Source organism: Poromitra crassiceps, assembly GCF_964638095.1.
Source record: "Poromitra crassiceps genome assembly, chromosome: 13".
NCBI lineage: Eukaryota > Metazoa > Chordata > Actinopteri > Beryciformes > Melamphaidae > Poromitra > Poromitra crassiceps.
The window spans coordinates 6,035,300-6,052,354 of NC_139644.1; the positions used below are offsets into that span (position 1 = coordinate 6,035,300).

General features: G+C 45.5%; 1 protein-coding gene across 1 annotated transcript; it reads right to left on the reverse strand.

The window, feature by feature from the left end:
• Positions 1–4,854: 4,854 nt before the first annotated feature.
• LOC310787315 (uncharacterized protein) lies at positions 4,855–17,012 on the reverse strand. The gene is made up of 9 exons (XM_083648701.1): positions 16,958–17,012; positions 16,652–16,757; positions 15,771–15,894; positions 13,057–13,214; positions 12,528–12,667; positions 11,749–11,929; positions 9,534–9,670; positions 8,903–9,065; positions 4,855–4,984 (listed from the first exon to the last, which is right to left on the reverse strand). The coding sequence occupies exons 1-9, from the start codon at positions 16,978–16,980 to the stop codon at positions 4,919–4,921; spliced, it is 1,098 nt and encodes a 365-aa protein (XP_083504827.1). The 5' UTR covers positions 16,981–17,012; the 3' UTR covers positions 4,855–4,918.
• Positions 17,013–17,055: the final 43 nt, after the last annotated feature.

The following is a 17,055-nucleotide window of genomic DNA, read 5'->3' on the forward strand; positions in this document are numbered from 1 at the left end:
GTAGTTCTATCTGGCTCCGCTCGTTCTGGCTGGAAGCTGTTTTGGAGGTTACAGCGTTCCGCAGGCTTGGCATACGCTTACAGTGAATACACAATGCAATTTGGGAGTCTCAGTGTTTCAGTCAAAATTGTGATATTTGTGGTAAATTCTGCTTGAAAGATGCCTCGGGCGGGGCACCAAATGTTGTGCTCGTTATTTGGATTAAATTTGGTTGGGTAAAATAAAATATTAATAATCCGAAAATTATTAATATTTCATAAAATTATTAAAATATCAAATATGTAATCCTTGATAAGGATTAACCTAGGGGCACCACCTGCTTGATCGCAGGACCCAACTTTAATCACAGTTAGTCTCTCTGAAGTGTGAAGTCCTAAATCCTTAAACAGAGGTTCACCACAATACCACAAAATCACTCTGAAACAGTTGGATTCAATTAAAGCTGACACTATTTATTCTATGTAAAATAAAAAAGGAATATGGGCATTACAATCAACGAATTTCTTCTATAACTAAGTCACATTCCAAATCATTGACCTGTAGGTATGGAAGTGCGTGTGTGTGTGTGTGCGTGTGTGTGTGTGTGGGGACTCAGGTCAGGTCTTAGAGGGGGCAGACTGGTTGCATCACAACATGGCTGCCTCCACAAGACCCTGTGAGTGTGTGTGTGTGTGTGTGTGTGTGTGTGTGTGTGTGTGTGTGTGTGTGTGTGTGTGTGTGTGTGTGTGTGTGTGTGTGTGTGTGTGTGAGCACGTGCATGTGAGCGTGCACGTGGATGAGAAAGTAGTGCAGGGGAAACAGACACAATTCACCACTACAGCTGTGCGCTGGCATTTAACTAGTGACGAATTGTGCCGTTTGTCTTAATGCCTAGATCTGCTCACGCAGGATCGGAGGTGGTCTTAAATAGCATTCAGAGATTCACAGTTTCATGCACATTTATACAGTCACAAATAGCTCCAAGTCATACCATTCCGTTCACAGTATTAAATCAATTCACAATACTAAATCAATATTAACAACAGTTCTTCTTATGCTAATCAATCCTAACTTCTGCCCGAACTAATAAAGGGAAAAATTAGAGCCAGTCCCTTACTCTGTGCACGAGTTTGAGTTCGGTTTGCAGGGGTCTCTTTCCCAGCGGGAGGAGACGGTGGTCTGGATGCGCGTCCGCTGTCCAGACGAAGAGGAGGGGTGAGGGAGGAACAGACGGTCGGTCTCTGCGGGCCAAGCTGAGGCGCCTTTGGTCTGCTGGGAGGCGGCGATGCCGGCTTCGGAAGAGGAGAGGAGAGGATCTCAGAGCTAGCTTAGCTCTGGGCAGGTAGCACTAGCCTGGTGGTGGCTATGCTATTCTTGGGTCCAGAGGAGTGGGGCCTTGTCCCTCTCTCCCTGTGGTACAGATGATCCTGTTGCAGCGTGCAGCTACTTAGAACTGAAGTCTGGGTGACTTTCTCCTGCATATAGTGGGGTGCAGGGCGTGTCTGTGTTGTTGGTGAGGCACTCCAAATGGCTCACCTTATCTCGCTTACAGATAGGAGAGTTGGCTGTCCTTTTGTCAATCTTCGATAACAAAGGAATGGCTCGCTTCCCTGCCGTTTTATCATAGGTGTGTGAACTCAAATGGCAGAGTGCTTGGAATGTGAGGGTTTGTGTCTCTCACTGTGCCTCCACACAGACAGTTAGTTTTCACTCAAATGTCTTGCATTCAACATACATGTTCCTTACACCATATCAATGTTCACTCCAAATGTCTGGCCCAACATTAGCTAATTTCACCATTCTAACTGTACAGTGGTGAATTTATATACAAGTCACCTGTTGAGTAAAGACGATAGCCTATGTTTTGGGCAGGATTGGCAGCCAGGTCACCTGTCCAGGTCGCGCCATGTGCAGATCCCCCCCTCCCCTCCTCTTGCTTGTCCACTTTCCATGATGCATGGATGCAGTAGAAGGTCATGAGGTCTGCAGGTGCTGCTTTGGGTGACTTTTGGCCATTTTTATAAATTCTAGTCAGGCTATCTCCCCACTTCGTTGAGTGGTAAAAAAAAAATCTTTCGACTGGTATCAACCCCAACATTTAATGACATTGTATAGACCTTCTCTCAGCACCCACAACTCTGACTTCCAATCCAACATATCCCTGGGCTCCAAAGCATGATGAGATATGAGAAAGTGCCTGTCGGTGTTCGGCTCCAATTTCAGCTCTGGCAGGCATTTGATTGGCTGTACGTTTATTGGGCACGTGGTGGGATTAACGTGGGCAAAATGGTCGACGGCTTTAGATTAGCTAACACTAAGCTACTGATGTTATCAGACATAAGACATTAAAAATATGAATCAGACTTGGGGTGAGAGGCCATGGGTTAGACCCCATTGTGGACCCCGAGCGCTTCCGATAGGGCGAACAATGGAATTAATGTTTTCTCAGTATCCTGCTAGAATGTTGGTGTAGGAACTTGATGTTTGTCCTGTCTTGTCTGAAGCATCATAAAAAGCATGTGTGCTCAGCAAACTGTCTTCCTCTGCCTCTCCAGGAGGTGGCTGTGAGATCTACGGCGAGCACCCCGAATTTGGACCTCTTGTATATCCCGATCGGGCCACGTGGAAGCCACGCCCATGCCAGGTCTGTTTGTGTGACAACGGTCATGTCAGGTGCGATGAAATCCTGTGTGAGGATCTGAGCCACTGTGAGAAGCCCATCATCGCCTACGAGGGAAAGTGCTGCCCTGTTTGCCGGCCGCCGCCTGTCGCGACCAACGTCACCAGGACGACATCGTCAATCAATACGACTGTCTCAGTCAACCGCAGGGGCTAAGATGTTTCTGCATGTAGGCTACCTGCTCAGCCTCTACTCCAATGAAATAAAATCTTTAATTTATTGATCTGTAACGAGTGTACCCACAACCTCCAGATTATTTTATATTCCCCAATGTCCAGGTTAGCTTTGATTTTTCTCAAAATTCTGTCAACTTTAGACAGAACTTTAGGACTTAAATTTACAGCTAATCCTACTGCAATTTCTAGCAGCAAGTGAGAAGGCAACAATGTAAACCGTATGTGCCAATTAGGCTATTGGTAGGCCTATAGCCTACAGTGCAGGTAGGCCTATAGCCTACAGTGCAGGTAGGCCTATAGGCCTAAGTAATCATTCTACACTAAAAAGGATATTAGTGTGAGGGATATATATACCACTCTCATAACATGTGTATCACATTAGGGTGTCGAGTCATAGTCTATTTTTTTTATTTGTCTTTATTGAATGTTCCAAAACTGCATGTTTAACTAAGAATAGGCTAATGATTATTTCCACTCACCACTTATTTAATGTGGTTACTTTACTTTGTGGTCAAAAGTTTGGAAGGAACAATGCATGCTGTGAGATATGCAAATGTGTTTGTCCAATGGGTCCAATGGCATATCTGTCAGAACTTGCTTGGATGTCCTGATGTTGGTTTAGTAGCAAAAATAAACACAAGTTAATAGCAGCATTCACTATAGACTCTTTACTGAATACTTTCCACAAAATCATGAACAATGAAGAAAACCAGAAGGAATACAGTTCCACTTTTACCAAATAAACCAATGTTCTGCGACAAGTTATATCATATCTACTAGCCTCTTCATTTTGCTCTCAGAGTGCACCAGATTAATGAGATTAATGCATTTTACTTTAAAATATACAAAATGTCTTTGTATATTTTATTTGATACCCCCAAGTCGGAGTCCTATTACCTTCTTGGTGGTGCAACCCCTGTTTGGAAAGCCTAGAATCGCCTTTTCCTACAGGCCTATACCCTACAGTGCAGGTAGGCCTATAGCCTACAGTGCAGTGGCTTCAAAGTATTAAATTAACCCATGTTTCTTTGTTATTAGTCTCTCCCCAGACTCTATTAGGTTGAATCGCTGCGCTCTGCAGCATGCAGTAACATAGTGTATCAGCATAAGAACTCTGCAGCATGCAGTAACATAGTGTATCAGCATAAGAACTCTGCAGCATGCAGTAACATAGTGTATCAGCGTAAGAACTCATGGGTCTGATGTTCAGACTACTTTGTTATAGACTTGACAAAGTTATGGAGGATCTGCCTGCATCACTCATTCAAACCTCGTTTGAAAAAGGTCACAGACCGAAAAAACGAATCTTCATTGGAAGTGTGGACAGTGTGCAGGACTCCCGTTTGACATTTTAGGAACACTTTGTCCTTGTCTGATGCACGTGCCTCTGGAAAGAGATGTGCTGAGTTCTCAGATTATGAGCCTATAATTTATTTTCCTGTTTTTCCACCAATAAAGAGACGCACCATGTCAGTGAACTTTCCATTTGAATCCTGGTGTCAAAACTATATGAAAAGTGGGTTAATTTCTTTGTACAAGGTTCAGAAGTTATGAAACAAGTGGAGATCATTCCAAGATGGCCACCAAATGAACCCAATGGGACAATATAGTTGACCTTAGCAACATGATTCTTTTTTTAACGACACCATTAGGGTCCAAAAACGGGTTACAAAAAATGGTCATGGAACCTATTTGTACTGCTGCTATAGGGAGTCAGAGAAGAGACCATACTGCTGCTAGAGGGAGAGTCAGAAGAGACGAGAGAGACCATACTGCTGCTAGAGGGATAGTCAGAGAAGAGACAAGAGAGAGACCATACTGACCGTTCCATGTTTTCACTTCCATTCACTGAGCCTCCCCTGAAACTGCTTGGAGCCCCCCACTTTGAAAACCTCTTGTATAGGCTACACACACATACTAATGAAGTACTACTTTATTATTAATGGACACCAACAGAAACACTGAACAGATCAAACGTTACATGTAAAAGACAGAGAAACTGCATACAAGTAGAGAGACATTAAAATTGAAAACTACAGGGTTGGGAGAGAAAGAAGAGAAGTGTAGCATAGCTGGCCTTCCTTCAGATGAGCGGACTGCTGAGGAGGAAAACCAACCACTCAGTCAGATTCAGGTTGTCCTTATGAGGCTGAGAGAGAGAGGAAGAGAGAGAGGGGGGGGGGAGAGGGAGGGAGAGAGAGGGGGGGGGAGAGGGAGGGAGGGAGAGAGAGGGGGAGGGGGGGGGGGGGGGGGAGAGAGAGAGAGGGAGAGCGAGGGGGGGGGGGGGGAGGGAGAGAGACACACAGAGAGAGGTATGAGTTTGCTTTCCACCAACAAGGCAGTTCAGAAAATGTGATTTTGAGGACTTGATGTCTCACTCACACACACACACACACACACACACAGCTGTGACAAATTATTTCAAAGCGACAGAACAATAATTCACATATGAAAGTCTCGTAAGTCCTCTAATGCAAATGTGTTTCCAGTCACGCTCACACGTGGGAATGAATCACTAACACTTCACATAAACTCAAAGTGCTCTCAAGACCCAGGGGCCAGTTGCACCAAGTGGTCTTAACTATGCCTGGTCGTAACTCCTACGTCGGTCTTAGTTAAGACCAGTCTTTAGAGTGGATTTATGCCTGTTGCACCAACACGGCTTACGTCTGGTCTTAACTACGCCGGTCGTAGCAATGCGCGTCCATGTGAATTGCCAGGGAATGCCCCCTGATTGGATGATGTTGCAAAAATGTGCCTCGCGACCTGCTTGGAGCGTCACTGTGCCACTACGCTCTATCAGCCACTACTGTATGTGCATCACTACACCCTCCCTCCTCCCACCCTCCCTCGCTCCGGGGGAAAAATGGCGGCGATTGAGTGCCAGACAGTCTGAATGAAATTGAATGGAACGTTCCCAATTCTACGTATTAGATTCTAAAAAACGACCCTCATCATTTGGGAAGGCTAAGCCACACAACTAGTTCGTTATAATCGAACGTCATGCTTCGAAGGCGACTTTACGACGATGAGGACGGTGAGGACTCAATCACAGCAGATCTCCGCCGATAGACTACCACGGAGATCTCTTGGCACAGGCACCTTACGCCTCCTCCTGACCAGGCGTAATATTTACGACCGGTCTTAGTGAGAAAAAGGCTTACGCCCTGTCGGTGCAACCGGCGTAGCTGTTAGGTCATAAAGTTACGACCAACTTAGCTTAAGACCAGTCGTAAGACCACTTGGTACAGCTGGCTCCAGGAGACCAGCTCCTCCACAGTTCAGAGGTGTGTGTGTGTGTGTGTGTGTGTGTGTGTGTGTGGTCATTTTGTTATGCCGGACTCAGACTACACGATATATTTTGTCTTTCACGATGTCACCATGTCAGATGAGGCGATCATTCTGCCATAAATTGGTGAAGTGTCTTAGTGGCAACATTACAAGTCTGATCCCGACGAGGACTCTGCTAACTCTCACGCAGAAAGTCGACCCGCACCCGAGAAACCACCCGCACGCCACAAGTGCATTTTCTCAAGCAGTAAAAACATATTTGTCAAAATGACTTCAATTTATATTCTTGCACAAAATATATCAATTCAAGTACTTTCAATGACCCATGTTTATTTATGTCTATTTTCAAAAACTGTCAAGGCCTTGCTTTCCCCCTCTCAAATAAACTGTCAAGGCCTTGCTTTCCCCCCTCTCATATAAACTGTCAAGGCCTTGCTTTCCCCCCCTCTCAAATAAACTGTCAAGGCCTTGCTTTCCCCCCTCTCAAATAAACTGTCAAGGCCTTGCTTCCCCCCCCTCTCAAATAAACTGTCAAGGCCTTGCTTTCCCCCCTCTCATATAAACTGTCAAGGCCTTGCTTTCCCCCCTCTCAAATAAACTGTCAAGGCCTTGCTTTCCCCCCCTCTCATATAAACTGTCAAGGCCTTGCTTTCCCCCCTCTCAAATAAACTGTCAAGGCCTTGCTTTCCCCCCTCTCAAATAAACTGTCAAGGCCTTGCTTTCCCCCCTCTCATATAAACTGTCAAGGCCTTGCTTTCCCCCCTCTCAAATAAACTGTCAAGGCCTTGCTTTCCCCCCTCTCAAATAAACTGTCAAGGCCTTGCTTTCCCCCCCTCTCATATAAACTGTCAAGGCCTTGCTTTCCCCCCTCTCAAATAAACTGTCAAGGCCTTGCTTTCCCCCCTCTCATATAAACTGTCAAGGCCTTGCTTTCCCCCCTCTCAAATAAACTGTCAAGGCCTTGCTTTCCCCCCTCTCAAATAAACTGTCAAGGCCTTGCTTTCCCCCCCTCTCATATAAACTGTCAAGGCCTTGCTTTCCCCCCTCTCAAATAAACTGTCAAGGCCTTGCTTTCCCCCCTCTCATATAAACTGTCAAGGCCTTGCTTTCCCCCCTCTCAAATAAACTGTCAAGGCCTTGCTTTCCCCCCTCTCAAATAAACTGTCAAGGCCTTGCTTTCCCCCCCTCTCAAATAAACTGTCAAGGCCTTGCTTTCCCCCCTCTCATATAAACTGTCAAGGCCTTGCTTTCCCCCCTCTCAAATAAACTGTCAAGGCCTTGCTTTCCCCCCTCTCATATAAACTGTCAAGGCCTTGCTTTCCCCCCTCTCAAATAAACTGTCAAGGCCTTGCTTTCCCCCCCTCTCAAATAAACTGTCAAGGCCTTGCTTTCCCCCCCTCTCAAATAAACTGTCAAGGCCTTGCTTTCCCCCCTCTCATATAAACTGTCAAGGCCTTGCTTTCCCCCCCTCTCAAATAAACTGTCAAGGCCTTGCTTTCCCCCCCTCTCAAATAAACTGTCAAGGCCTTGCTTTCCCCCCCTCTCAAATAAACTGTCAAGGCCTTGCTTTCCCCCCTCTCATATAAACTGTCAAGGCCTTGCTTTCCCCCCCTCTCAAATAAACTGTCAAGGCCTTGCTTTCCCCCCCTCTCAAATAAACTGTCAAGGCCTTGCTTTCCCCCCCTCTCAAATAAACTGTCAAGGCCTTGCTTTCCCCCCCTCTCAAATAAACTGTCAAGGCCTTGCTTTCCCCCCCTCTCATATAAACTGTCAAGGCCTTGCTTTCCCCCCCTCTCAAATAAACTGTCAAGGCCTTGCTTTCCCCCCCTCTCAAATAAACTGTCAAGGCCTTGCTTTCCCCCCCTCTCAAATAAACTGTCAAGGCCTTGCTTTCCCCCCCTCTCAAATAAACTGTCAAGGCCTTGCTTTCCCCCCCTCATATAAACTGTCAAGGCCTTGCTTTCCCCCCCTCTCAAATAAACTGTCAAGGCCTTGCTTTCCCCCCCTCTCAAATAAACTGTCAAGGCCTTGCTTTCCCCCCCTCTCAAATAAACTGTCAAGGCCTTGCTTCCCCCCCCTCTCATATAAACTGTCAAGGCCTTGCTTTCCCCCCCTCTCAAATAAACTGTCAAGGCCTTGCTTTCCCCCCCTCTCAAATAAACTGTCAAGGCCTTGCTTTCCCCCCCTCTCAAATAAACTGTCAAGGCCTTGCTTTCCCCCCCTCTCAAATAAACTGTCAAGGCCTTGCTTTCCCCCCCTCTCAAATAAACTGTCAAGGCCTTGCTTTCCCCCCTCTCATATTAACTGTCAAGGCCTTGCTTTCCCCCCTCTCAAATAAACTGTCAAGGCCTTGCTTTCCCCCCCTCTCAAATAAACTGTCAAGGCCTTGCTTTCCCCCCCTCTCAAATAAACTGTCAAGGCCTTGCTTTCCCCCCCTCTCAAATAAACTGTCAAGGCCTTGCTTTCCCCCCCTCTCAAATAAACTGTCAAGGCCTTGCTTTCCCCCCCTCTCAAATAAACTGTCAAGGCCTTGCTTTCCCCCCTCTCAAATAAACTGTCAAGGCCTTGCTTTCCCCCCTCTCAAATAAACTGTCAATGCCTTGCTTTCCCCCCCTCTCATATAAACTGTCAAGGCCTTGCTTTCCCCCCTCTCAAATAAACTGTCAAGGCCTTGCTTTAAACTGTCAAGGCCTTGCTTTCCCCCCTCTCAAATTCATAAACTTGAAAGGATTTCAATGACCCCTGTGAAGCTTGACACAGCCTGTCCCGTGGTTACCTGCAGTGCTGCAGTGTCCAGTGGCTGAGTGTCTCTGTGGACAGACAGCAGCTTGACCCGTCCGCTGGCCGGATATCCCTCCTCCACCCCCAGGAAACACACCACCCCTGCCGACTTCAGGTACACCAGCTGCCTCTGGGCCGGACGCCAGTCGATGGCAAACCTGGATGCACACGCACACGCAAATTAATTTAGCTTTCGTGGTATTACAGGACAGGGCTAGCTAGCATGCTAATTTCAGTAAATATCTCTGCAACACAATACATGACATAACATCAAAACTTGTTTCTCAAGATCCTATAGACATTTTTAGTTCATTTTTGAATGTTTTAATCTAAAATTCTGGTGAAATCTTACACATTGCAGAATATAATGGAAAACTGTTGTTTTCCGAGAGATCCGACAGGTTAGCAATTCTGGGCCAATAGCAGGCGGAGTTGCGATTCTGTGGATGACCCAAACTCCGCCCCTTCCACCATGGCACCATCCTCTGCCTTTCTTTGGCTGCTCTGGCTCCAGAAAATGTCAACATGCCGGCGACCATAAACCCAATCTCCAGGCTTCAGAGCAGCTCTCCAGAAGACAGTGGGTGAAGAACTCTCACTGCTACCACACTATCTGTCTCTCTCACCTGGTCTGCAGTGCCTGGATCTCAGCCAGCATGTGTCCCTGGCTGATGTAGTGCTCCAGCACCTCCAGCAGGGCGCCGCTTAACTCAGACAGAGGGCCCTGCACACTTTCCTCCACCACGCCTGCGCCCGGGTCCACCTGGAGAGAGAGAGAAACAAACAAATCAAAAAGCAAACATTATTTGGACATCCTCTTTGAACTCCAATCAATCAAATCAATTTGAAGGCATCAGACGGTTTGCAAATGATTTTTGCACGGCGCTCATCTACTCTGAGGGCATTTTATTGTGATAAAGGAGTTGCATGACGAAGACGCTGTATCTTTATTTGTTGTATTATACGCAATATACTCTTTTGTTGTTGTAAGTATTTAATGTAATACACTGTATCTTTAAAATGATTTGTCCTATACGCTCTACATCCTTATCTCTGCTGCTGCATTAAGACAATGTGTCCACGAAGATCATTCAAGTTTGACTCAATCTGAATTGAGTCTGATTCCCTTGAGAAAAGCAGAGGCAAGTACAAATGTTAGAGAGAAAATAAGTGCTGTGTAGACTTCACTGAAACGTCTACTTTTGTTTTCTATATTTGTATATCTCTCTTCAATAGACACAACAATACACAACTCAAATGTAGGTCATAGAGAGCCAAAGTCTTTGTGTCATGAGGTACACATATGATGTTTCTCAATTTAAAAGGTAGCTTTGCAAGTCAAGAAAGTGGCAGTTTGTGGTAAAACTGTTGCACTATAAGTTATAAATGAGAAAGACTGCACACAACCAGTGGAGTAAGTGACGTCTCTCGTTCCAGGCCATGTTGGTGTTGGTGTGACGTATATTGTACATTGAGAGATAGTTGACGTTACGTTTCAGTTTGATGACAATCTGCTGCTTTCTTGACATGCAGAGTTCTCTTTTCAATTGACAAAATGTACATGTGGACTTCATGGCACAATTCAAACGGGATCAAAAAAGTATCGTCTCTCGCCGTTCACCACCATTCCCATTTTTTCCACGGCCGGTGCGTAGCTGAAGCAGGAAGTAGGCGGCTGGTGCGTAGCTGAAGCAGGAAGTAGGCGGCTGGTGCGTAGCTGAAGCAGGAAGTAGGCGGCTGGTGCATAGCTGAAGCAGGAAGTAGGCGGCTGGTGCATAGCTGAAGCAGGAAGTAGGCGGGCTGGTGCGTAGCTGAAGCAGGAAGTAGGCGGCTGGTGCGTAGCTGAAGCAGGAAGTAGGCGGGCTGGTGCATAGCTGAAGCAGGAAGTAGGCGGCTGGTGCGTAGCTGAAGCAGGAAGTAGGCGGGCTGGTGCGTAGCTGAAGCAGGAAGTAGGCGGCTGGTGCATAGCTGAAGCAGGAAGTAGGTGGCTGGTGCATAGCTGAAGCAGGAAGTAGGCGGCTGGTGCGTAGCTGAAGCAGGAAGTAGGCGGCTGGTGCGTAGCTGAAGCAGGAAGTAGGCGGCTGGTGCGTAGCTGAAGCAGGAAGTAGGTGGCTGGTGCGTAGCTGAAGCAGGAAGTAGGCAGCTGGTGCGTGGCTGAAGCAGGAAGTAGGCGGGCTGGTGCGTGGCTGAAGCAGGAAGTAGGCGGCTGGTGCGTGGCTGAAGCAGGAAGTAGGTGGCTGGTGCGTGGCTGAAGCAGGAAGTAGGCGGCTGGTTCGTAGCTGAAGCAGGAAGTAGGCGGGCTGGTGCGTAGCTGAAGCAGGAAGTAGGCGGGCTGGTGCGTAGCTGAAGCAGGAAGTAGGCGGGCTGGTGCGTAGCTGAAGCAGGAAGTAGGCGGGCTGGTGCGTAGCTGAAGCAGGAAGTAGGCGGGCTGGTGCGTAGCTGAAGCAGGAAGTAGGCGGGCTGGTGCGTAGCTGAAGCAGGAAGTAGGCGGGCTGGTGGGTAGCTGAATGAAGTAGGCGGGCTGGTGGGTAGCTGAAGGAAGTAGGCGGGCTGGTGGGTAGCTGAAGCAGGAAGTAGGCGGGCTGGTGCGTAGCTGAAGCAGGAAGTAGGCGGGGCTGGTGGGTAGCTGAAGGAAGTAGGCGGGCTGGTGGGTAGCTGAAGGAAGTAGGTGGGCTGGTGTGTGGCTGAAGCAGGAAGTAGGTGGGCTGGTGCGTAGCTGAAGCAGGAAGTAGGCGGGCTGGTGCGTAGCTGAAGCAGGAAGTAGGCGGGCTGGTGGGTAGCTGAAGCAGGAAGTAGGCGCTCACTTTTGCTCTCTATTATTAATGCAATAAAAACATTCACCTGAAGCTTGAAGTCGCCCTCGTGGTTCCAGGTGACGGACAGCTTCAGTGGTTCCAGCTCATTGGAGGAGGGGTTTTCAACAGAGGGGCGGAGCCTCAGTTCAAAACACAACTCTGATTGGCCGACCCATACCAGCTTAATCAGGATGACTTCCTGAATGCTCGACACGTAAGCCTGGAGCCTGGAGAGTTAATTGCAATATTCAGTAAAATAATCACAATAGTCACAATTAGTCAATATTGTGCATCAGCAAGATGTGTCCCCCAGGAAACGCCTCCCTGTAGTTTCTGTTCCGGATATTCTGAAAAGCTGCCGATGCTCGTTAGTAGAGCTGCAACCATTATTCGATTAGTTTTCAACTATTACATTATTCGCCAACTATTTTGATAATCGATTCATTGTTTTGAGTCTTTTGCTGTTGTTGTGCTCAGCTAGATTTAGCTAGACTTAGTCTCTGTAAAGCCCTCTGAGACATGCTTGTGAATTAGGGATATACAAATAAACTTGACTCGACTTGACTTTAAGGGGGGTGGGCAAAATTCTCAGATTCCAGCTTCTGGTTTATTTACTCTTCGTTCGATGACAGTAAACTGAATATCTTTGGGCTGTGGACAAATCAGGACATTTTAGGATGTCGTCTTGGGCTTTGGAAATCACTGATCGACATTTTTCCTGACATTTTAATTGATTATTCGAGAAAATAATCGACGGATTAATCGACAATGAAAATAATCATTCGTTTTAACTATTAAATCAGAACAGACGATGACGTCACTCACTGGTCTCTGAGAGGCTGCCAGTTGTCTAGGCGAAGGCGCACCACCTTCGACTCCGCCATCAGCTGGGTCAGCTGACTCTCATTCGCACGCAATGCATTCTGGGTCTTATGCAGCAACTCCTGCAGATACACATGCACGCGCTAACACACACACACACACACACACACGCACACCCACACAGCCCCAAAAAGGGAACAAGTGTGTATAACACCAAGTTAGTCAAACTTCAGAGATATCAATCTGTCCATTTAGGAAGCGTGATTTGAATCAATTTTACCTGCTTTGGTGCAAATTAAAGTGACAACAGTCAACGCACATTTCATAAACGAATTTAATACTAAGTTTATTATCTTCTCATGTACTGTAATAGCTCATTCAATGGTCATGTTTACAAAAGAACATTTGGAGTGGTTGGACTGCCCTCTAGTGGACAGAATGGCACATAACAACCACATGCTGATTATTAGGCTTTATAGAGAGCCGCAGGAATGAGTCCGGAAGTATTTTCCTGGGTTTTTCAGTGTGTTACCGTATCCTGCAGCCTGTGCATCAACTGTGTCAGTGTGTGTCGCCTGCTGTGGATCTGCTCCAGGCGGCTCTGCAGCGAGCCCAGCAGAGACTCCGCCTCCTCCACCGCAGCTCTGCTCTCCGCCTTCAGAGCCTTCCACCGGCGCCGTGCCGCCCCCTCTGAGCACACACACACACACACACACACACACACACACACACACACACACACACACAAATTAAAAACTTTTTTTATCAACTAACTTTATTACAGGGTTCCCACAACTGCAACATCAAATTCAAGGACTTTTCAAGGACTTTCAAGGCCCAATTCCCCAAATTCAATGAGCTAACACGGCATAGTTTTGAGACATGAATTGAGGTTAATACCGTTACAACTAGGGGTGTCAACATTCATCGCATAATCGATGCATCGCAATGCAGACGTGTGAATCGAATCGAAGACAGATGAATCGTTGAATCGTTTGTTTAAATTTCCGTTGACATTCAGATTTTAAAGCACTTTAAAGTTAAAAAGGGACTTGATATTTATCTGACTGCTTGTATTAATTGATGAAAAAGTAGCCATGTGCAGTAATAGTACAGAAAATTGAGGATGTGATACTTGGAGCTGCAATACTGTTGGAGCTGTATCCAGATGCATCGTGGAATCGAATCGAATCGTTGACAAATTAATTCGTAATCGAATCAAATCATGAGGCCAGTGAAGAATTACAGGCCTACTTACAACACAGAGTTTGTATCATGAAAACTAGCAGAAGCTCACAGTTAAAAAGAGAGAGAGAGGCTTGAATGTGTGAACACTTCTCAACTGGGCTGTGTTCGTTGCAATTGCAAATCTAAATCTAAATCTAAATCAAAATGTTGACCGGGTGGCCCGCTCGCAATTCTCTTTGCAGGAAAAACCATAAACTAAAGTGAAGCACTTTCAATTGACCCATGTCTATTTTCAGATTGTTTTATTTTTCAAATTCACAAACTTTCCAGGATTTCAAGGACCCGTGGGAACCCTGTTTATTCATTTATGCTTGCAGAAAGGTGTACTGAAAACAGCGCAGAATCAACATTAAAAAGCAGGTGCTTCTGGCAGTGAAGGAACGTGCGCGGCGTTCCCTCTTTCTTCCGTTTCCTCTGCTCTTTGTCGTCATGCAAAACCTGGAAACACCTCTCAGCATGTTGTTGAAACGGTCTGAGCAATAAACAACACATCTTCTTTGTAGCGTCCATGTTGTTTCCACAGGACCATTTCAAAGTAAAGAGTCAATAAAGGGACACTGAGGGCGTAGAAATCGTTATATGCCTAATAACTATGTCCTGAATGCTCATGTAGGCTAACATTACAAGACTAATAACTATGTCCTGAATGCTCATGTAGGCTAACATTACAAGACTAATAACTATGTCCTGAATGCTCATGTAGGCTAACATTACAAGACTAATAACTATGTCCTGAATGCTCATGTAGGCTAACATTACAAGACTAATAACTATGTCCTGAATGCTCATGTAGGCTAACATTACAAGACTAATAACTATGTCCTGAATGCTCATGTAGGCTAACATTACAAGACTAATAACTATGTCCTGAATGCTCATGTAGGCTAACATTACAAGACTAATAACTATGTCCTGAATGCTCATGTAGGCTAACATTACAAGACTAATAACTATGTCCTGAATGCTCATGTAGGCTAACATTACAAGACTAATAACTATGTCCTGAATGCTCATGTAGGCTAACGTTACAAGACTGGAAAGACAAAGATGTAGCAGATGAGTTTTGTGTCATGCGATCTGAAGTTCTGCCTAGCCAGCAGCAGACATAGTGGAGCAGCATAGTGGAGGGTAAACGCAAGTAAACGCAGTTTACCCACCTCTTTGAAAAAAAACGCAAAAATCAAATGTATTTAGTTTTTCCATTTTTTCATATCAAAAGTTCATTTTTCAGGACTTAATTCATAACTGTAATCGACAGTATGCTGACATTCAGTACTGTCAAATTTCAACCAATCATATCACATTCACGACATGACAGCTGTCAATCAATCTTCATTGCGAAGAAGAACATTCTGAGCAGGCAAAATGGCTGCCTAGTGCCTACATGGACAGACTTTTCTAGACCATAAATGTTAATATATTTTGCCAATAAGTATGTAACATACAAAATACTAATAACTATATTCCTGGAATGCGAGTTAACGAGCCAGTTACACGTCTAGAGAATAGAAAAGTAGAGATAGAAAAGTCTGCCCATGTAGGCACTAGGCAGCAATCTTGCCGGCTCAGAATTTTCTCCTCGCAATGAAGATTGATTGACAGCTGTCATGTTGTGATTTGATTGGTTGAAATGGGGTAGAAATTTGATACTACTGAATGATGTCAGCATACTGTAGATTACAGTTATGAACGAAATCTTGAAAAATGAACTTTTGATGTAAAAAAAAATGTGAAAAACTAAAGACATTGGATTTTTTTTTGGCATACAGTGTTAAATAGGTGCAGTTCGGGCACCCAACAACACAGCAAGATGACATCTTGGCTAACGTTAGCTCTGGGCTGATTCGCCTCCCAATTCCCCAGTGTTTTGCCTCCAGCGAGCACCGTGACATAATCAAGACCTAGGCCGTCAAGGATGGGAAGGCGTCCATGAGTAGTTTGTTCTTGTGTGTGTGTGTGTGTGTGTGTGTGTGTGTGTGTGTGTGTGTGTGTGTGTACCAGGGTGGGTGGGGCATGGCCGTGTGAACAGCTGTTGGAGAGACTCCAGTCTCTCCAGAAAAGACATTACGGAGTCCACGACAATCAGGTTACGACACTCAATCTTCTGCAAACCACGGGAGCCCTGCACACACACACACACACACACACACACACACACAGTCCACCACAATACAATTTTGATTCAATTCAGGGGTCTGCATCAATATGAGATCATATATGCATTAACACAATCAGCTACCAAATGTAATACCTCATCAAATGGCGATTAAGACTTTTTAATCCGTTTAAATGCCTTAATTCCCCCTAAATTGATTTATAACCTTTTAATACTTTTCAAGAACCCCTGATAATTTTTTTGGCCAACAAACAGACTTGTAGCCCAAAACACCGCTATGGCAAAACACAATCCTTCCTATGATTTATGATAGTAAACTATTCAAGTTTTGGCATGAAAAGGGAATAACCCATTTAGAAAACTGTTATATTGAGGGGACTCTTATGTCATTCGAGGAGTTGAAACATACTTACAACCTTGACAATAAGCATTTTCTTTATATCTTCAATTAAGGGATTTTCTTAGGAATACGCTTGGTGATCAAATGTCCTTGCCGGAACTATTCAGTGTTGAACAACTACTTCATGATAACCATGTTTCATACATGTCTTGTTGAATGTAATGTACTGTTATTTTCTTGTCTAAGTTTGAAAATAAAAAATACTATAATAAAAAAGGGAAAAAAAGAAGAAGAAAAATAACCCTGGATACCATAAGACAGACCGACAGAGATAGACATACAGACTGTCTGACTGACAGAGATACACAGACAGACATATAGACAGACAGACAGACAGACAGATAGATAGATAGATATACAGACCATCAGGTCGATGACCCTCGTGGACGCCTGCTTCAGCTCCACAGTGTCAGTGATCTCCGGGTCTCCATACAGCTCCAGCACAGCAGAGTCGCATCGGTCCAGCAGGCTGCAATTAAAAACGCTGTTAGAATACAAACATCCCAACAACCTCACCGTCACCGGTGTTACAACGCCTTGTTCCCACTGCTTCAAACATCACAGCCTCGCCTGTTACAACGCTTTGTTCACCTAAAAACACTGCTTCAAACACTCGAACGTTAACTACATGATGTGACTTTTAATTGTATGAATTTTGAAGAGACTTACGCTTCAACACCGCTGGCGGCCATTTCTGTTTTCAAATATCGGCGGTTCGCGTCTTCCGTGTCTTGGATGACCAAGATGACAGCCTCGCTTCGTGGGAC